Below are 23,773 nucleotides of genomic sequence, written 5' to 3'. Positions count from 1 at the left end.
CAAATAAATCATTAATCCTTGGTAAAGGATACCTGTTCTTTATTGTCACCTTATTCAGCTGTCTGTAATCAATGCAAAGGCGCAAAGAACCATCCTTCTTCTTCACAAAGAGCACCGGAGCTCCCCATGGTGATACACTAGGTCGAATACTACCCTTGGCCAAAAGTTCCTCTAACTGCAAACGCAACTCACTTAGCTCTTGAGTGGTCATACGGTAAGGAGCTCTAGAGATAGGTTCCGCTCCTGGAGTGAGCTCGATGCTAAAATCAATGTCTCTCTTCAGAGGCATGCCTGGAATCTCACTCGGAAAGACATCAGCATACTCCTGTAAAATAGGGTGATCTAGGGTCTTCCTCGTAGATTCTTCCTCATCTAGCTCATTTACCGTAACGGCAAATACCTGACATCCCTTACGAAAACTTCGCTTTAGTTGCATAGCAGAGATCATCCGTAGGGATATAGGCCTCGGTATCCCCACAATCTCAACATCCTTCCCTTGGTCATCCTGACACATAATGGTCTTCTTTCTGCAGTCAATACTAGCCCTATGAGAGCCAAGCCAATCCATACCTAAGACCACATCGTAGGAGCCAAGAGGAATAACTCGAAAATTGACTGAAGTCTCGAACCCTCCTATGCTAAGTCCACACTTATGAACTATAGAATCTGTGGAAACTTTAGCGCCTGAGGCTAGTTCCACTTGCCAACCATGATCTTGCTTAACCGACTCCAGCTTACACTTATCAACTAGAGATGGAGAAATGAAAGAATCTGTAGCACCTGAATCAAATAATACAGAGAGAGGTGTACCTCGGATAGCTCTTGTAGTCTCAACTATTGTCCCCTGATGGTCTGCCTGACGGTGATCCACCGCTGCAAATACTCTATGAGATCCACCTGTATTTCCGACTATAGGCTCAGATGCTGCTGGCCTGGGTCCTGAATACTGAGATGCTCGCTGTGGGCAGTATGCTGCAATATGACCAATCTGTCCACATGAATAACATCCCGTGCCTCTGCCAGATCCTCTCCCTATAGGTGGTGCATTCGACCGCTGGTGGCTACCCCTGCTAGCAAAAGACTGGTTGCTCTGTGCAGGTCGAGATTGCTGATTCTGTCTATTACGTTGAGCATTGCGATTGATCCTAGAGTTGGATCCACCGCCACCACTCTGTGCCTGAGGGTAAAATCCCTTATGCTGCTGAGGCTGCTGCTGGGAATGCTGCTGAGAATACTGATTCCTCCTAGGGAAAGGAGGCTTCCTGATTCCACCGGAATTGTGGTTGCCCTTAGATCCTGCTATAGTAGGCGCTCCCACAAATCCTCCTTGCCCAAAGTTGACACTTTGCTCTACCAGGATAGCTCGATGTACCACATCCTTGAGGGTCTTAGACTCAAATACCTTAACACCCCCAATAAAACGGTTGTTCAAGCCTCGGATGAAATGTTGTGCCAACTGTGCTGGGTTTTCACTAAATCCCGAAAAAGGCATGAGCTCATAGAACTTGCGCTCATACTCTACAACGGTCATAGTGAACTATCTCAGGTTATGGAACTCATCTGCTCTATGCTGCTTCCATTCCTCTGGTAGGAATCGCTCATGAAAACTCTCCAAGAAAATCTCCCAAGTGACACTACCCATGTCAATGCCCAACTTCTTCTCCTCAATAGTCCACCAGGTGGCTCCAAATAACTCTAGATTGGTAATGGCAAATCTCGCTTTGACATTACTGTCAAAGTCCTGCATAGCAAAAATCCTGTCAAGGGCAATAAGCCACTGCTCAACTACATACCCAGAACCTTGCCCATTAAAGGGCTTGATCTTGGACCTCTAAAGATCCTTCATCTGAGAAGATACTATGAATCTATGTCGATCCCTCTGAGGACTCCTAGATCTGCGTCTATGCTCATGTCCAACCTGGTGTGCTCTATCCTGCTCAAGAACAGGAGGTAAGCGATCAATAAGGGTTCACATCATTTGCCTCAGATCAACCTCCTCAGAGTCAGCATGTCCCTCTTCGTGGTTCTCTTCCTGATGCTCACTGACATGCTCTTCCCTATTCTCTTCCTGAATGGGGCTCTCATGGATAGACTCATGAACACTAACATCTCTGCCTCGTCCACGGCCTCTGCCACGGCCAAGGCTACGGCCCCTAACGGAAGATCTCGTCCCAGATACCATCCTACAATAATATCCAAGACACAAGATGCTAAAATAACCATGAAACATACTACTGAAATACATAGATAAAAGACACATGTTTTGCAAACAAGATATTTTCAGTTTTCAGTTTACCTATAATTTCAGTTTAAGTATAATTTCAGTTTTGAAGTTTTGAGTGTTGAAGTATGAATAAAATAGGTAACTAATAGTTTATATACTATTTCAGTTCAACTAGCTTCAAGTTTTAGTTTAAGGTTTGCATTTTTATTCAACTAGTTAACACTAGTGGCGTTCCAATATACCCAGAGCTCCCAATGTAGAAACTTGGGCTCTGATACCAGATGTAACGCCCCGCCAAGGGATCCAAAAGAATTAACCTAAATTTTCACTAAGTTTACTAAGCATTTTTTTTTTAAAGTAAGAAAGTATGACATACACATCAAACAAATAGTAGCGGAAGCAATAACATGTAATCATCGACAAACATACATTGCAAGTTACATTTCTTAAAGATCCCAAGACGTTGAGTCACGTTTAAATTTAATTAATTCTAAGTCTAACAACTATCACATACATATAAAAGAATAATCAGAAACTCCAATGTCCATAATATACATTTGTTCCGAATGCTCCTTGGCAAATTAATTCGGAATGCTCATTCATCCACTGTACATGTCACAGGGTATGAAAGGCTTAAAAGAATATACATATGTAAAGATCAAGATACAACATCCTCAAATCCATGATACAAAGTACAGTAAAAATATATGAAACTATTCACCATACATGATACATCCATACATCCATAATGATAAAACATCTATCATAAAATCTAACCATCCATCATACTAATCCAAGAACATAGTGTAGGTAAATGCCAATCACGAAATCTCCAACCACGGTGACCACGAAACGGATCTCAATGGTAAGAGTAAAAGCACTACCACCCGACCGCGTAGAACCTAAATGGTCCACTCCCACCGCGCTGAGGAGATAGTCTCAAGTCCCAAATAGGATAACAAAACCTATAATCATAAATACTCTCTAAGTCCAGGAAATCCTATAAGTATGCTAACTCAAGGGTTCCTAAAAAGATCGACATCTAAATCCCAGAGGTACCACAAGACACGTAGGAAACCTAATATGCAAGCGGGAAAGTGTCATCGCAAAAGTCATGTAGAAGTTACTCGAGCAATCCCTTAGGAATCCCGGGTCCCTACTGATCCTGCGGCCACTAGTATCCTCTCGTACTGACGAGGCATACTATGGAATGCAAGGTCGTAACCAAGCGTTTTCTCTACCCCATCCTAATCTATACTAGCACTCATGGCATGGGAGAGAACATACAATTATCTTGTTAGGTTCATTTTCTCTCATTTAGTGTAAAATGTTTTCACTTATTAAAAATGACTTACAATGGGTTTCTCGAGGCAGCCTCTTAGGGCTCCGACCCCCATTGCAAGCCACTTCCCGACTCTACACATAGATAACCTACCCTAGCTCATGAACTCGTAAAACAAAGAATTATAATAAAAACATCTCAGTCCTATACGAGCAACTGAAAAACATCATCAACAGATAATCCACAAATTATATCAGTTCTTCATGAGCAACAGATAACATCAAATAGTAATCATGTAATCACGACAGTTCTCTATCAGCAACTGAAGGCATCAATGATAAGTCACAAAATCCAATGGTTCTCTAATGAGCAATCCAGAAAGTAATACAAGTATAACTGATCGAGACTCAGAAATGGTTATCAAATATAATTGATCGAGACTCAAAAATGGTTAAGTTAGGTATTCTCAAATACATACACCTCAGCTTCACACAAGGAAACTAGAAAGCAACAACAAACAGTAACACAAACATGTCATAGAGCACTTCATCACATTACCATGGTCAGGTTAAGAAAGATCGAGACCAAATCATCATGACATCACATTCACAACCCCGAGCCTCTGGTAACAACCTGAACTGGTCCACGCTAAACCAATCCCAAAACATTCAAAGTACAAAGACAACATCAAAGTCTTAGAAATTGGATCTGAAAGTATATTGTTTGAGTTAAGGTAAGGTTTATGTTTCAGTTTAATGTCAAATTCAAGTAACTAGGTTTTCTCAACTACCCTTTACGATTATCCCTTTTCTATAATAACTTTCATTAAATCAATATCCAAATTATAATTTAGTCAAATAAAATTCATTATTAATTAACTTAATTAAACTAATTTTAATTAAATTAATCAATAATCATTTGATCTAGTTACTTATTTTAATCTAACCATTAATTGTTAACTTATTAATATCTAAGCAAAATTATTAATAAGTTAAAATTTACAAACTATGTTAAATGCATTATTATTTAATTAAAAAAAATATTAATAAAAATTAAAATCTTTATTAATTTAAAAAATATATATATATATTAAAAATTTATTAATTAAAAATTTTATATAATAATAAAATTTGTTTTTTATAAATTTTAAAAATTTTATAACAAAAAAAAAGAAAAGCAAGTTAGGTATACGTTTATAGCCCGTCGGCTGAGGAGACACTGCGGTCGCAGGGCCTGCGGCGGCAGGTACCCTGTACCTGCCGTCGCAGTACCTGCGACGCAGGTACTGTCGGCCTGCCGACAGTGGGGGGCGGGTACGGGGTGATTCCCTCCCCCCCCACTAAATATTATTATATTTTTTTATATATATATATATTTTTTAAATTTCAAATATAATAAAATAAATCCAATTTTATTTTTAAAAAAATTAGTTTTTATTTAATTTTCAATAAAACAAATTTTTTTTTTTTAAAGGATATATATATATCTAGAACTTTCAATTTCATTAAAACAAAACCCTTATTAAATTAAATCTTAATTTCTAAATCAAGAAAACAATGGTTCTAATTAATTCATCCAGTCTCCATGGATATAGAAATTATTGACGAACAATTAATAAATTCACAATATTGAAAGCTTAAAACTTTCATCACAGAGAATTCAGATCTACAAACCCCAGACACGAAGAAGGCAGGAAGGGATAATTGCATATTTAATGGATAATCAAAAACACAAGACCCTACCTGATCCTAATGCTATTATGCAATCTCCAGGAACTGTATGCGAATTCGCTCCTCTCAATAACCTTCCCCTCCAAGACTTTCTTCGTATCAGCCTTCTGAAATTTGCTTCCAAAAATTGTCTTCCAAAAATTCCCGTCCAAATTCGTCTCCCTCAAAAATGAACCCCCAAAGTTGTGATAAGCAATTTCTCCTCAATTCGAGGCACTAATTGTGCGTTTACCCGAGAAGACTCTTTGCACAACTCAGTTAACTCCAATTTAACTTTTATTATCTTTTCTTATTCTTTTGCATTCAACTTTCATGCACATTAAGTTGAATTATTAAATAACTTTATTTAAAATTTCACTTGACTTCAATTCTTAATTAATTTATTACTTTAAATCTTATGTGCACTTTTAAGAAATTAAAATAACATTATTAATTTTTATGATTTAATCTTTTAATTTAATTCTTATATTTAACTCATGTTTAGATCATGCGATCTAGAATTCTTAATAAATTAATATCTTTCAACTTTTTAATTTATTTTAGAACTTAATTGATAACATATTTAATTAATTTAAATAACAATAATATTTAGCATTTATTTTAAAATGAACTCCAAATATATTATTATTAAATTAAATAAATATTATCCTGTTCTAAATATATCTTGAACTTTAATTTCCAACTTTAATTCTTTTATTTAATTAATTAATTAATTAATTAAATATAAAGATATCATAATAATTTCTTATTAAATTAAATCATTAATTAGTCTTTTTAATTAGACTTAATTTATAGAAAATACACCAAGGACTCATAAAGCAACATACGAAAACCCAACATAGAAAAATACATACCAAATCAAACAAAAGGGTTATAATCACAAAATTACATCATTTGATGCATTCAGAGGGTACTTAACTCAGATACTTTTCCTAATTATCAATTAGGACAATTGGCTAAAGGGTTTAGGATTTGGACTTAAGAGTTTATCTCCCCTCTCTTACCATTGAGACAGTGCGATAGGGTACGCTCATCCTGACAATTCAAGGAAGTCGATACCTGGTACCTCCAACCTGCATAAAATCCACGCATGTACAAACACAATATTCTAAGCTAAACAGGCAATGGTAGGAAGTGGTGCATCGTGTAGATCCTGACTAGCAGGTGACTACGACTCCCTTCCTTAACCATATCAGAAACACCATACATAAATAAAACAACACGCACACCATACACATGCAGTATGGGGTAAGTATCCATAAGAGGCACATGAAATAATAAGCCATCTAACTAATCATCATCGATAACTAAAACCATTGAATAATCATCATACATGCACGAAATATAGAGTACCAAGAAATCTCATCATATAATAAACTGAGTGTAAACATCCTCTGATAATCTCTAAAATAATAATACTGCTCATCAAACATAAATTGGCCTAAAAGAGTTTGGCAATCATATCATAAATGTAGCTCGAAAAAATGTAAACTAGGGGCAGGCACGACAGTCCTTTAGGCTGATCCATCTTGTTCAACAATGTATCGAAGTTATCAGCCATAGTCTTCAAAATGTTGCAATTTTGGTCAGCCAATTTCTTGATCGTTTTTTCCATATTACTTACTCTAGCATCTTGGTTCTCCATCCTTTTTTGGATATCTTTATTAACCTGTTCCAGGCTCCTATTAATAGTTTTGGTTAAATGGTGAATGACCATTAGCGTTAGGAAAAAAAAAGTTTTAATCACGTATAATTATTTAGTAATTTATAAAACTAAAATTTCTAGTAATACATTATTTTTTATAAAATTTAAGAAAATATTAATAAATAAGAATAGTTTTTTACGTAATTATTAATATTAATATATTCTCTCTAGTCAAAGCCTAATCAAAGAAGGCCATGGGTGGGGGTTATGAAAAATGATGTTTTGGATATCTTTCTTCTAATCTATTGTATATTATAATATTATCAAAATTCATACTATTAGGAGCTTAATTTAAAATTATTAAATTCATTTATCTTCCAAATACAATTATTTTTCAAATGTAGCAGGATAGATATTATCTTGATATCAATTTTCTTAATTGATTGAAACATGGATCATATTTGTTAGATTTCGACATTATTTTAGATATTTTTTATCTTAATTTATGTATAACCTATCTTTTAATACAACTTTCTATAACATGTGAAACTACTTGCAACATGTCTACTTATATCTTTACCTGCTTAAGAGTGTTGTAAATGATTGAGTTTTTACAATAATGGAAGAAATTACTAAAATGATTTTTTTTAAAGCAAGGAAGCCAATTCTCAAATAAATTAATCATTGTGTATTATCTTTAGTATTCATTATTTCTGGAACACTGTAGATTTATTGAACTTTTTCTTCTCTTTATGTTTTCCATATATTTTGGTCTATGTGTTTTTGCTTTTTTACCCATGTCTTGGAAACTAATATAATCTCAAGGAACAAGACATGGACCTAAATTTGATGGCCACTTGCCTATATTTAAGCATTTTTAAACTTATATTATGTTTTCATTCTTTTTAACAAAATGTTAATACTAACATTTTTTTGAATAAAAAATTAAAAATTTGTATAGACATTTTAAATACATCTATCTAAAATAATGAAGAGATGTCAATTTAGGATTATTTTATGTACTTAAAAAAAATATTTTATTTTTCTTTGGAGTTATTTTTTAACTTAATTAAGAGTTAATTTTTAGGTTTCAATCTTTTAAATGCATGTTAGTTGTGTTTTATTCACATGATCATATTATGATACTTCATTCCTTATTGTCATTGTAGAGTGTCTATGAATATGATTAGTTAGTAATATCAAATTGTTGCTAATTAATTTTCATTATTAGTTATAAAATTATATAACTACTAGCAATTAACTATTGATTATTTTGTTGAGAGTTGATTGATTATCTCTATCTTTCTTTATTTGTTTGTATTTTCATATTCTCCTTTAATTGTTTATTTAAGTATCTGGAAGGGGCCCCTTGTTTTTAGGCCATGTGGATAGGAAGTTAACAACCCCATGCCAAAGTAATTGAGGATGAATGAAGGAGCTAAAATTAGAATCTCACTTGTGGTAATGGATCATGCTATTTTCTCCATGACTTAAACCATTGTGGTAAGATTCTTCTCTTTAAAGTCATGTAATGCCTACCCCTAGTTGACTTTTCAGATTTGTTTTGCCGGATTCTTTTAGGCTTGTTCTATGATTATGTTTTATGATTAGTGATACTTGGTTACCAGATTGATTAAATTTTATTTCATACTCAGTTGATTATGTGATGAGTTACTAAGTTATTTCATTTGTTCAAGATTATTTCTATGATGATATATGTATGTTCATACATCAATTTTTAGTTCTTGCATGTTGTTAGTTATATGAATGATTTATATGTAGTTTTATGGATACTCACCCCATACTTGCATGTGTATGGTGTATGTGTATGTTTTACTTTATGATTGGCATTCCTTATGTGGTTGAGGGAGCGAGTTGTAGTCACCTGCTAGTCGGGATCTACACGATGCACCACTCCCCACCATTTTCTATATAGTTTAGATTATATGTGTATGTACATGTGTGGATTTTATGCAGATTGCAAGTACCAGACATCGACTTCCTTGAATTGCCATGATGAGCATGCCCTATCACAATATCTCATTGGTATAAATGGGGGGATAATTCTTGAGACCAAATCCTAACCTAAGCCAATTGTCCTAGAAAGTAGGACAAGTACCTGAGTTGTTTATCCATTTGAATTCGTCAAGGGACGTGAATTTGTGATTCTGACCCTAGAGTTCGATTTTATTCTTTGTCTTTAGTTGAGTTGTAGTATTTAGTCTTGTGGGTCTAGTGTGATTTTTTGTTATAATTAAATCAAATTAAAATAGTATTTAATGATTTAATTTAATGAAAATTTTATAAAGAAAATTTAATATTTAATTAATTGAGAAATTAATTAAATTAAATAATCAAATTTAAAAGATTTTGTTAAAATTCTAATTTTGGTGTAATCATATTTATTTAATTTAATAATAAAATATTTAGGAGTTTCATTTTTAAAATAAACTCTAAATATTATTATTAATTAAACTAATAAATATTTTATTAAAATGTTTCAAGAGTTAATTAAAGAGAAGAAAATTAATTAATTTAATAAAGATATTTTAATTAAATTGCAAAAAGGTTGTGCATGACAATTAAAATATAATAAAATAATAAAAGATAAAAAGGCTTTTTGCGTGATTGCACAATCAAAGCTCTAAATTGGAGAAAAACTCTTTATTAGAGATTTAGAGTTCATTTCTTGATTACCGGGGGTTTTGGAGGAGCAATTTCTGAGAATAAGGGTTTGAGAAGAACAGGGATTACTTGCATATTCCATGCAGTTGTCGTATTAGCATCAGATTTAGGTAGAATCTTGTGGGTTTATTTGCATAGTAGTTTTTTGTTCTTCAAATTTTTGTCTTCTTCGTGTCTGGATGAATCTATTTTCATAATTTTAAAATTGGTTGAAACCCTTGTCATAAATTTCATATGTTCTTCGTTTTGAGATTATCTGTGCATGAATTGGAAATTAGAAACCCTCATTGTGAATTTCATTTGTTCTTCATTTTTCAAAGATGTTTATGAATAAATTTTATTCTTTTGAAATCACTGTTTGTTAATTTAGAATTGAAACCCTTGTTTGTTGAAATATCATTCTTCATTTTAGAAACATCTGTAAATGAAGTTTAGTTTTGAAACCCTTGTTTGATGAAGTAGGGATCCGTAATTGAATTATTAGAATCAAGATGAGGGTTTGGGAAAGAGAATCAAGAATGGTTTATACAAATGTGTTTAATTGTTTGTATTTTCTTTTCTATCAGATCTAATGGAGAAATCTTATATATATTACGACAATAATTTATTTACCGTGGTAATAATTATATTGGAAATAGTAATGGTTTTTAATTTTGTTTGTACTGTGTATGTTTCCAAATTTAAAATAAATAAATTTCATTGTCTTGGGGAGGCGGACTACCAACCCCACCTCCCTCCTCCCTTTCTTTTATGCCAGTGGCTTTGGTTTTTAATAAAACAAAACAAAATTAAAAATAATTTTGTGAGGAGGGACAATGAGCCACCCCACCCACCTAACATGTAGCTTGTTGCTTGACAACGACTCACACTGCCATAACATCGTTGAGTGCTTCCACAACAACCTCACACTTAGCATGAGAGCCCCTTGGGCTATAAACATTTTTTTTAATAAAATAATTTATAGTTTTTTTTGTTGTATAAATTATATTATTATATTTTATAATTTTATAATTTTTAGAATTATAGTTAATTTTAATTATTATTAAAGCAATTCAAATTTAATTAATTAAATTGAAAGGTATTATAATATTAAATTGGTTATTTAATATTATTTTACTATTATAGTAATGATAATTATTAATAAATTGAGATTATCTATTAATAGTTAATTATTATTATTTTAATAGTTAATATTAATTATTTAATTTGGTTAAGGTGAATTTAAATTATATGTTAGTTTAAATGATGAGTTTTGGGAATGGTTTTCTGTATTAAACCTATATGATTATTTTTGAATTATTTAGTTTAAGTCCAAGGTTGATTTAATTAAATAATTATTGTTTTTGTAAAAATGGAAAGATTGATAAACTCGAGTTTTTCTTAATGGTACAATTTTATATGAAAATGATTTATATTACCAAGGAAAGTTTATGATACATAAATCTTTGTAATTATAATAGTTTGAAAAGACAGAAGCTGAAACCCTACTTGTATGTCGAATCTTGTGCTTGAAAATGAAAAATGAGAACTTGGAAACCTATAAGTGAAAATTAAATCTTTGTGTTTTCAAAACAGAATGAATTATGAAACGTACTTTTGTGTGTACTCTTTATGACATGTGGTTTACTACTATGGGTTTCAAGTTTGACTTAGTGTTTGACCAATCAAGATGTTTACTAGAGTCTTGGGGGTTTTGTCTTGTGATGATGTTATGGTTATGATCTTTTATACCTGACCATGGTGATGTGTCATGTGTGTTCTATGATGAGTTTGATCATATGTTTTGTTGTGCTCTCCAGTTTCTTGTGTAGAACTGGAGTGAATGGTATGACTTTTCTGGTATAACCTTTGAGTCTTCGATCAATTATCTTTGGATTGCTTCCCAGTTGCTTGTATAGGACTGAGGTGATTATGTGATTTGTTATTAGTGATGTCATGTTATGTCATGGTTTGGTATATGTGTACTTGATTTTGGATCAATCCTGTTAGGATGATTTTACTGGTGAAATTTGTGATTTTGATCAGTGATATTTCAGTACTTTCCAATCACTTGTTTAGGAATTGATGTGTGGTTTATGTTCGTAGGTTATCTGTATGTCATGTTGGGAAGTGGCTTGCAATGGAGGCTGAGCCCTAAGTGGTTGCCTAGGTAACCCATTGTAGGTTGTTTTAATAAGTGATAACATTTCATTAAATGGGTTTAAAATGAATTAATAAGATATCAATGCCACATAAAGTCACTAGGGGGTCGGAGTCTAGTGAGACTGACAAGGTAACCTTAGAGTTGACTTGTTAGTATGCTTTGTCTATACAAAAGGATATTAATGCCACATAGAGACACTAGGGGGCCAAAGTCTAGAGAAGATGCCAGGGTAACCTTGGAGTTGGCTCATGTGATGACACTTGCTCACTTACATAGTAGATTCCCTATGTGTCTTATTGCCTCTATGATTAGTTGATACTTATGTCTTGGTACCCTTTGAGATAGTTTGCTTCTAGGTGTTTCCTTGAACCTAGATGTTGGTTATGACTTGTGTTTTGATATGCGTATGGGACTTGAGTTTATCTCCTTAGTGTGATGGGAGTGCACCATTTAGGTTCCATGAGGTTAGGTGGTAGTACATTTTCTTATACCATTGAGGTCTGACAGTTCAATGTCATTACTGGAGTTCCCTGTTCTATATTACCTCTCATTTTGTTCTTGTGTAGTATGATGGATGGTTATACTCTATTGTATTGTATTTGATTTCATAGATCTTACAAGATGATGTAGTCTATTTTATGATGTATATTCTTTCAACCTTTCATACCCTATGACTTGTATAGTGGATAATTGTGCATTCTATTTATGCCAAGTGGCATCCTATGTAATTGTATATTATTGAATTGGAATTTTACTTGTGATTATTCTTTGATGTGGAATTGTTATATATTGGTTTTAGTATTAATTAAACTTAAATGTGATTCAATGTCATGGGACCCTCAAGAGATGTAATTTGTTTATGATGGTTGTATGTGTGTATGTTATTGCTTCCACTATATTTTATCTCGTGTAATAATTGCTTCCGTTGTATTGTCTATTGTTGTTTAATTGTTATCTTTAAAAAAAAATGTTTGGCAAACTTAGTGAAACTTTAGGTTAATTTCTTTTGGGTTCCTTGGTGGGGCGTTACAAGTCAACCATTGATATGGTAAGAAGGAGGGTTACTGTTTGATGTAACTTGAAGGGGACTTTGGTTACTATTGCAACGTTGGGGTGCCTCTTTGTTTAGATTCACTTTAGAGGAGGACATAGTCAAGATACTTGTAGGATCTTGGGAAAGCACACTTTGACTCTATATATAAATGGATGCATAACTCTATATATAAATGGATGAATAGATTTGACCTTGTAAAGGATCTCCACAAGATGACCCATGTCTAGGTTAGGCTTCAAAGATTATCATGAGAGTCCTAGGATGAGCATATATTCACATGAATTAGGAATACATGCGGGAAATATGCTACTTTGTATGTGGTCACTCAAGCCACATCTAGGTCAATAATGTAGGAGCATCTTGGGTTCATGACAATCTTGCATGAAGTAGTTTTTTTTGTAGTTTTCTCTTACTATTTGTTGTAGTGTTCCTTCAAGCTAGATTATCTATGGAAAAGCTCATAGAATGTTCTAGCCATCATGTTTGATCTTCTTCTAGGGTCACACCTTGATCTATTTCTTTGTGGAGAAGATCTTATGGGTTCTTTCTCGAACCTATTTATTTTTCATGTTCAAATAGTTACTTGGGATTCTCTAATCATTGCTAAGAAATTTCATAATTTGTGAAGATACATGACTCATCATTCAATGTTCCTTATCTTGTTTAGAGAATTCTTTTTCCAAATTTCTATTTTTCTTTAGTCTTTATAGTTTCTTTTTTTACTCTTGTAAATGAGTGGCTTTCAGGATTATGAGTTGTTTGTATACTTTAATGTCCATCTACCTTGGACATTTTCTTATTGTCATTAATTAATTGGATTCTTCTTATGTGTAGAGTATCACGAGGTCCATTTCAAACACATAATTATACTTGTCACTTGAAGTTGTCTATGATTCTATGATATACAATAAAAAATACTCAATTTATTTATTCATTTTTGGTTGTTGGTTTCATTTCTTTGGAATGGACTCTATATAAATCTGGGGCTCCAATAATTGGAATAACCTCTCTAACTCAAATGAGATGCCTTCCAACTTCCATTAGCCTCTTTAGGCATGGTGTCACTACTATGTCACCTTCTCGAACCAAGATGATTTGGTCTATAACTACAATCTTAACAATACAATAAAAGGTTACGAGCCAAGCTACCAGACCTTGTGCAAAATTCTTGATTGAGTCTGCTTGCTCTCGAGTGAAAAATTCTTGAAAAGAAAAATAATGTGTAATATCACCACTCCACTCCTTATAATTTTGAGACATGACAAAGAAGATTTTAACATATTATACAAAATGTCATGTAATTCCTAGATATTGATGAAGGTACAGCTCTGATACCACTGACGAAGGGCCACACCACCCTTACCAACTCACAACCAATAATGCAACAATATGAAGACAATTTTATTATACCTGAAAATTCAATAGCAATTACAATAACATTTTTCCAAGATCTCTCAAGATCCAATCCAAACCCAAGCTAGTCCAGATCCACACTCTGGTAGAAACCTCTGAGATCTCAACTTGTGCTCGCAAGCCACCAAGCAACCTCCTTGTTTCTAAACCGCAATCACTAGCTCTTCTCACAAACTTAATCCAAGATCCAAGTGTAAACTGCCTCACATTCAGCGCCCTGTCTACACTCACAACTCCACCATAATCCTGCTGTAAACTGCCTCACATTCGGCGCTCTATCTACAGACTCAGGAAAAATCACTCTTCACTTCCTCCTTCTCTCTCACAACTTCCAAGCTTTCCAAGCTTCACCTTCCACAACTTTCACCTTTCCAAGCTACTCCTTGAGCTTCCACTTCTCAAGCTTCTCCTTTAGCTTTCACCTTCTTCTCGAGCTTCTACTCCTCAAGCTTCCCCTTGAGGTTGATTTAGAAATGCTCATATGCCTTGCTTAAATAGGCACTTACCACCCCATGCATGACTTATCCACAACCTTCTAGAATTCCTCCACAACCTTCTACAACTTCCACAACCTTCTACAACTTCCAAAACTTTCTACAATATTCATAACTTTCTAGAATTCTACCCACTCACCTCGATAAATGGAATGACAACCATTTATTTTTTTATTTTTTCTATTATGCCACCGATGCACCTAGAAAATAGAAATCACCTTTTCCTTTCTTTTCTCCTTTTTCCCTTTTTTTTAATTTTTATTTTTATTTCTCCTCTATTTTTCGTCACTTTCTCTCTCCTCCACAAATTTTGTTTTTTTTTTTTTTCCAAATTTTTTTTTTTCAATTTTTTTTTCCCAATAATTTTCCCATGCAAGATGCTCCTGCATCAGACTCCCTCGGTAGATAGAAAAGTGTGTCCCACACTTTGACGCCAAAAGAAAGATCTACCACCATCTTCATCTTCACCAAAGGCTTCCACCTCAATAGGGACAACCAAACCACCATGCAATTCCTCCACACCAGCATCTCAACCATCCAATCATGCTCATTCCCAGGAACAAATTGAACATAATGCTTCAACAGAAAACTCTCATCCACATTAGCAACTAGTGAATTCACACCCATAGCAACAAACCCCACATCAATAGCCACATGTAGATCTCCATCAACACATGCCAAACTCTCAACACCAGCAATCTCATTGCTCACAACAAGATGTTCTGCAATACATAACTCACCTCCAACAATCAGATCATTCACGACCGAGTGTTCAGCAACATACAAGTCAACACCAACATCAACTAGATCATCCACAACTGAGTGCTCCACAATCTCCATGTCAGTCTCAACCATTTGATCATGAAAACCAACCTCTGTGCCAACATCAACAACGTTAAGAATATCTTCAGCAACAACCTCTAGTTGCTCTGCAAAATCTGCATTAGGCTCCACAAACTGATCAGCAAAACCACCCTCTTCCACCTTGACCTTCTTAGCTTGATCAGCCAATCTAGCATCCAACCGAGAAATCATCTTAGAAAAATTCCTCTCCACTATATCATGGATTTTCACAATCATCTTAGGGTCCAATCATCTTGGATCCATCTTCCAATATCTTCGTAAACCCTCTGCAACAAATCCTTCCCATGCTCCTTGTGACAACCTCAAATTGTTTGCAAGTCAGATCGCAACCTGCCACCTTGCACGAACAATCAGGAACCACATCACAAGTCTAGGACAATGGATTTGCAATCCACTAGCTCTGATAAACTTTGTCCAACCATTCCTGGTACAAACTGCCTCACACTTCGGCAATCTACTTGTACACTCAAGACCTCTTGCTTTGATAAACTTCACCCAACCAAGGTCCTGGTACAAACTGCCTCACACTTCGGCAATCTGCTTGTACACTCAGGAACTCCTGCTCTGATAAACTTCACCCAACCAAGGTCCTGGTACAAACTGCCTCACACTTCAACGATCTGCTTGTACACTTAGGAACTCCTGCTCTGATACCACTGATGGAGTACTACTCTAATACCACTGATGAAGGTCCACTCTGATACCACTAATGTAGAACCACTCTGATACCACTAACGAAGGGCCACACCACCCTTACCAACTCACAATCAAGAAAGCAACAATATGGAGACAATTTTATTATACCTGAAAATTCAATAGCAATTACAATAACATTTTTCCAAGATCTCTCAAGATCCAATCCAAACCCAAGCTAGTCCAGATCCACACTCTGGTAGAAACCTCTGAGATCTCAACTTGTGCTCGCAAGCCACCAAGCAACCTCCTTGTTTCTAAACCGCAGTCACTAGCTCTTCTCACAAGCTTAATCCAAGATCCAAGTGTAAACTGCCTCACATTCGGCGCTCTGTCTACACTCACAACTCCACCATAATCTTGCTGTAAACTGCCTCACATTCGGCGCTCTATCTACAGACTCAGGAAAACTCACTCTTCACTTCCTCCTTCTCTCTCACAACTTCCAAGCTTTCCAAGCTTCACCTTCCACAACTTTCACCTTTCCAAGCTACTCCTTGAGCTTCCACTTCTCAAGCTTCTCCTTGAGCTTTCACCTTCTTCTCGAGCTTCTACTCCTCAAGCTTCCTCTTGAGGTTGATTTAGAAATGCTCATATGCCTTGCTTAAATAGGCACTTACCACCCCATGCATGACTTATCCACAACCTTCTAGAATTCCTCCACAACCTTCTACAACTTCCACAACCTTCTACAACTTCCAAAACTTTCTACAATATTCATAACTTTCTAGAATTCTACCCACTCACCTCGATAAATGGAATGACAACCATTTTTATTTTATTTTTTCTATTATGCCACCTATGCACCTCGAAAATAGAAATCACCTTTTCCTTTCTTTTCTCCTTTTTCCCTTTTTTAATTTTTTTTTATTATTTCTCCTCTAATTTTCGTCACTTTCTCTCTCCTCCACAATTTTTTTTTTTTTTTTTTTTTTCAATTTTTTTTTCCCAATAATTTTCCCATGCAAGATGCTCCTGCATCAGACTCCCCCGGTAGATAGAAAAGTGTGTCCCACACTTTGATGCCAAAAGAAAGATCTACCACCATCTTCATCTTCACCAAAGGCTTCCACCTCAATAGGGACAACCAAACCACCATGCAATTCCTCCACATCGGCATCTCAACCATCCAATCATGCTCATTCCCAGGAACAAATTGAACATAATGCTTCAACAGAAAACTCTCATCCACATCAGCAACTAGTGAATTCACACCCATAGCAACAAACCCCACATCAACAGCCACATGTAGATCTCCATCAACACATGCCAAACTCTCAACACCAGCAATCTCATTGCTCACAACAAGATGTTCTGCAATACATAACTCACCTCCAACAATCAGATCATTCACGGCCGAGTGTTATGCAACATACAAGTTAACACCAAAATCAACTAGATCATTCACGACTGAGTGCTCCACAATCTCCATGTCAGTCTCAACCATTTGATCATGAAAACCAACCTCTGTGCCAACATCAACAACGTTAAGAATATCTTTAGCAACAACCTCTAGTTGCTCTACAAGTTCTGCATTAGGCTCCACAAATTGATCAGCAAAATCACCCTCTTCCACCTTGACCTTCTTAGCTTGATCAGCCAATCTAGCATCCAACCGAGAAATCATCTTAGAAAAATTCCTCTCCACTATATCATGGATTTTCACAATCATCTTAGGGTCCAATCATCTTGGAGCCATCTTCTAATATCTTCGTAAACCCTCTGCAACAAATCCTTCCCATGCTCCTTGTGACAACCTCAAATTGTTTGCAAGTCAGATCGCAACCTGCCACCTTGCACGAACAATCAGGAACCACATCACAAGTCTAGGACAACGGATTTGCAATCCACTAGCTCTAATAAACTTTGCCCAACCATTCCTGGTACAAACTGCCTCACACTTCGGCAATCTACTTGTACACTCAAGAACTCTTGCTCTGATAAACTTCACCCAACCAAGGTCCTGGTACAAACTACCTCACACTTCGGTGATCTGCTTGTACACTCGGGAACTCCTGCTCTGATAAACTTCACCCAACCAAGGTCCTGGTACAAACTGCCTCACACTTCGATGATTTGCTTGTACACTCAGGAACTCCTGCTCTGATACCACTGATGGAGTACTACTCTAATACCACTGATGAAGGTCCGCTCTGATACCACTAATGTAGAACCACTCTGATACCACTAACGAAGGGCCACACCACCCTTACCAACTCACAATCAAGAAAGCAACAATATGGAGACAATTTTATTATACCTGAAAATTCAATAGCAATTACAATAACATTTTTCCAAGATCTCTCAAGATCCAATCCAAACCCAAGCTAGTCCAGATCCACACTCTGGTAGAAACCTCTGAGATCTCAACTTGTGCTCGCAAGCCACCAAGCAACCTCCTTGTTTCTAAACCGCAGTCACTAGCTCTTCTCACAAGCTTAATCCAAGATCCAAGTGTAAATTGCCTCACATTCGGCGCTCTATCTACACTCACAACTCCACCATAATCTTGCTGTAAACTGCCTCACATTCGGTGCTCTATCTACAGACTCAGGAAAACTCACTCTTCACTTCCTCCTTCTCTCTCACAACTTCCAAGCTTTCCAAGCTTCACCTTCCACAACTTTCACCTTTCCAAGCTACTCCTTGAGCTTCCACTTCTCAAGCTTCTCCTTGAGCTTTCACCTTCTTCTCGAGCTTCTACTCCTCAAGCTTCCCCTTGAGGTTGATTTAGAAATGCTCATATGACTTGCTTAAATAGGCACTTACCACCCCATGCATGAATTATCCACAACCTTCTAGAATTCCTCCACAACCTTCTACAACTTCCACAACCTTCTACAACTTCCAAAACTTTCTACAATATTCATAACTTTCTAGAATTCTACCCACTCACCTCGATAAATGGAATGACAACCATTTTTTTTATTTTTTCTATTATGCCACCTATGCACCTCGAAAATAGAAATCACCTTTTCCTTTCTTTTCTCCTTTTTCGCTTTTTAAATTTTTTTTATTATTTCTCCTCTAATTTTCGTCACTTTCTCTCTCCTCCACAAATTATTTATTTATTTTTTTCGATTTTTTTTTTTTCAATTTTTTTTTTTCCCAATAATTTTCCCATGCAAGATGCTCCTGCATCAGCTATGTCTCTCATTAGTGAGAAATCAACTTTCCCCTCCGCAGTAGCATGCCAATCAACTAGAGCTAGAGTGCGAATCCCTAAAAAGGGAATTTACCCAAAGATATTTTGACATAACTCAGAAGAACAAAGATTTGACTGCTAGCTAAGATCAACTATGATAAGTTGATTAAGAGTCATGGGGAAAGGACTTACAATTTAAGAATGAATAGTAGAATCCCAAGAATGCCCTAGATTTGTAGTGGATATAAGTGGAAGGGAGATATAAAGAACATGTGCACTAGTTTGAGGAAACCATCAAGAAGTAGGAGGAACATACAAACCAATTAAAATGTCCCCACATCTTCCCCTACCTTAACAAGTTGTGTTTTCTTTTGTAAAACATTTGTATGCCTCCTTCTAGAATGAAATTGAGACATAGATTTTGCCTAATGTTGACCTTCAACTTCATAATTGATATTACGAAATTAAGAAATAAAGTAGAAACTTCCCCTGAGGTCGCACACGAATATATATATCCTAATATAAAAGGCAAAGATCTTGATTAAGAAGCTCTACGAGGTGGATGATGATCTTGTAATGTCAACTAGGACCATAGATAGACAACTTGCGATAGTAAGAGTTGGTAAGTTCATCAAGAAGAGAGAAGAAATTACAATTACAACTACAATTATAATTATAGTTTAAATTATGTTCATAATTCTAATTAAAAAGAGGGATAAAACAAGGTCGCATATCATTTTTTAATTGAATAGAATATTTAAGTTAATATAAGTATTATATAGTAATTTTATTATAATAATACATATAATAGTGTTTATTAAAAAAATGTATAATATAAGTGTATATAATATTTTAAATTGAATGAAACAAATTATTTTGTAAAATATAATATTAAAAATATAATATTTAAAATCTTAAAAAGTATAAAAGTATCATGTTTTACAATATAAGTTAAAATATATAAATCAGATTATTAAAAATATAACTCTTAAAAACTATCATATTTTACAATCTATGAAATCCTACCCATATTATATTATAGAAATTATTAAATTAAAAATCTTGCTACACAATATATTGATTTTATAATTAAATTTAAATAAACTACTTGAAAGAGAAAAACTCTTAATCAACGCTTGAAATGTATGTACTAATAAGACCACCATATTAGACTTGTTATATAAGTAATTATTATTATATAAGTAATTACATAATATTAAAATATATTTAAAACTTACCATAAAGATTTTATAAGCATATCCCTTGACCTTATTATCATCGTCTCCCCTTGGGAAAAAAAGTTCAAACTTTTTTCCCTCTCCACGGCTTATCCACGTTGCGAAATAAACATCCAATAAAATCAATTAAATAGATTTTTTCTATAACAAAGAATATTTTGCAAGCACCACTTGAACGAAGAACAATTGGGTAGAAGATCAACCTATGCGAGCATGGCTGCTGTAATTTCCAGCTCATTTTCTTGCCACCGTTCCCTGCAAACTTATATCCCAACCAGAGCGCGTATCCTTAGAACTTCCACTCCCCATAGCAATGGGCTCTGTATTGGGAAGCCTAATTCCAAGCACACATTTGGGTTCATTCGCTTTGCTCAATTTAGAACATCTGCAACGTATGTGTTAAAGCTCAAAGTATCTTCTGCCGCAGCACAAGAGACTGAAAACAGTGCAGAAGATCTTGTAGACTCTCTTCTTTCCATGGTATCTCATTCTCTTCCCGCATCATCATAATCATATTTCATAAAGCAACTTGATGTTTTATAAATATATTACAGGTCATGGTAGAATCCTTTTCTAAATTAAGGTCCGTGAGTTGTAGCAAATTTATGTTTCAGGTAGGAAATTAAAAAATCAAGGAATTGGGTATTTTTTATAGGTGGAAGGAACAGACAGAGGCGCCATGCTAAGCAAAGAAGAGCACGATAGGATAGCTGAGACTGTCTCTAAATTGGAGCAATTTTGTATACCAGAGCCTCTCAAGTCTCCACTTATATTTGGAGGTAAGAAATCGCAAGGCAATGTGGAATAGTGTTGTTGGGATTTTTGTTCAACATTATTAAAATTAAACCTATAGTATGCAAAAGGTGACTTGTCTGGTATAATTTTCACAGTTAGCTTAGACGTATCAATTTTAATTTATTCCTTCTATAAATTGGTCGTGAGGTCAAACCCCTGTATTAGAAAACTAAAAATGAAATGTTCTTTGTTCGTGCAAGGGGTTATTGAACTCCATATTGGGGCTCCGCCTAAGCCATGATCCGAACAGTAACCTAGGGTTTATTGAAAACTGCCGCCTCGCTACATCAAAATTTATATTTAGGGAGAAACTGGTCTACTCTACAATATACTTCAGGTTGCATTAACACGGAGTTCACTCTATTAAATAGCCAATCTTATCGTTAGACCATTCACTTAACACAATTTCACGCTAAAACTACTTCAAAATGGGAAATATCAGCATAACCCACAGGAAACTGCATTAACATGGAGACCACTTTATTAAGTGAACTAATTTATCGCTAGACCACTCACTTACAGAGTATTCTGCAGTTAAGGTATTATAAATGGAACATATCAGCATTTCTATGAAGCATAATTTTGCTTTTGTAAGAACATGCCTTTAGTATACCTGGTATTTGTTACAAATTGGAACATTTTGTCTTCCTTTGGCTTAGAGCTGAGATCCTGCTAAAATTGCCCCAGCATTGCATTGGGCTTCATTCCTTGATTTGATGCCTCTAGGAATTTAACCCTTGATTGAATCTACATTTCACTCTCATTAGCTATGCTGTAATTCCAACTCAATTCAACCTAAAATGTTACTCATCCAGTTTTAAAACCCTAATTGATTTTGGATTTGGCTATCATTTAAAAATAAAACTTTTAAGAAAAGAAATGCCATCTCAAATTGTTTTATACTAAAATACAGAAATCAACAAGTGCACGGACTACTTGGATGGCTGTGCATGCCAGACACAACCTCAACATGGTTGTAAGATTTCAGATAATTGCAGGAATTTGGAAATATCTAATTAGGAACAAGTGCCTTGAAGTTATTTTCATATAGACTTAGAATGCAGTGAAAGTTGCATTTGTAGAAAATATGAGGAGAAGAGGATGATAACTCACTCTTTAAGAAGTGTAACTCCTATGAAATGAGGTGACCTCCCACTCAGGGGAAGTGTAACTACTAAGGAAGCAAATGACACCTCCCACTCCAAAAAGGAAAGGATAACCACACTCGAGTAAGCACACTATTAAAGTAATCTTAAGCTGTTTTGTACTAAATTCATAATGATTCATACTAAATTCATGACTGCACCAATAACCCCTTTAATTGCCACCTCGCCAAAGTGAAATTTAGGTGGGCAAAACGGGTCCAAATAGGATAGTGCTATACTAGTTACTCCTTCATCTACCACCTTAAAAGAGAGTTAAAAGAGAGGAAGGACTAGGTAACCCCCTAAGGAATAGCCTCTTGAACCCCGCAAGAAAGCTCATAGGTGGATGTTCTTGCTTTTTGTGATGGGCTTAGTGAAGATGTCTACTACTTGCTCCGAAGGAAGCATATGACACCTCATTCCCAAAAAGGCAAGCATAACTAAACTTGAGTAAATATTTATCTAAGCTTAACCTTCTATGTAATAAATTTACAACACTATATAATAAATGCATTACTACATCGACACCCCCTCGACTTGCTTGCTCTATTAAGTGCAATTCAAGTGGGTAAACTGGGCCTCGATAAAACAGTGCCATGTTAGGTACCTATGCACAAAAAAATAAATCAAAGAAAGAGAGTGATAACTCTCATTCATATACTTCTTTGAAAGAAGAGAGTGAAGACAGAGGAAGGCCTAGGTAAGCTCCCAAGGAATAGCTTCTCAAATCCCCAACAGAGATTTTAGATGAACTTTCTTTTTGTGAAGGGCTTGGGGAAGATGTTTGCGACCTTTTGTGAAGTAGGACAACTATAAATTGATAATCTACTTTTGGACGAGTTCACTAATATAGTGCTTTTGGATCTTAAAGTGCTTTATCTTTTGCAATTTCGACCATGTTCCTTGAGATTTAGGTGACACTTTTGATTATCAATGGATGACTACGGCCATAGTTGCCAAGGGACTGATACTGATATTGGCATGGGAGATAGGTATTGGTCCTAGCATGACATTTAAGAAAAAAGTAGGTGGGTATTTGGAGATGCCAAATTCCACACACACACACACATTGAGTCCTAACATTTAACTTTCAAGTTTAAACATGCAAATTCTAGTGTAATAGATTGAATATAATGTCAACAATCAAGATTCTTGACTCGAGCTCATACTGCATGTCAAAATGCTGATCCACATACGATTTTTTTTTTCAGAAATCCAAATTA

General features: G+C 35.0%; 1 protein-coding gene across 2 annotated transcripts in view; it reads left to right on the top strand.

Moving 5' to 3' along the window:
- Positions 1-20,750: 20,750 nt before the first annotated feature.
- The window catches only part of LOC149542352 (Plastid-lipid associated protein PAP / fibrillin family protein), a 124,656-nt gene continuing 121,633 nt past the window's right edge, over positions 20,751-23,773 (top strand). The window contains exons 1-2 of one of the 2 annotated variants that reach the window (XM_089797328.1): positions 20,751-21,090; positions 21,266-21,389. In XM_089797328.1, coding sequence (XP_089653454.1) covers positions 20,824-21,090; positions 21,266-21,389 — 391 coding nt within the window. In that variant the 5' untranslated portion in view covers positions 20,751-20,823. The remainder of the gene's footprint in view (positions 21,091-21,265; positions 21,390-23,773) is intronic. The other variant, XM_089797327.1, reaches the window with a different exon arrangement.

The sequence above is a fragment of the Cupressus sempervirens genome, chromosome 8, assembly GCF_028749045.1.
Source record: "Cupressus sempervirens isolate cs-2001-9-10 chromosome 8, ASM2874904v1, whole genome shotgun sequence".
In the NCBI taxonomy this organism is placed as follows: domain Eukaryota; kingdom Viridiplantae; phylum Streptophyta; class Pinopsida; order Cupressales; family Cupressaceae; genus Cupressus; species Cupressus sempervirens.
This window is presented reverse-complemented; position numbering and strand designations above follow the sequence as displayed.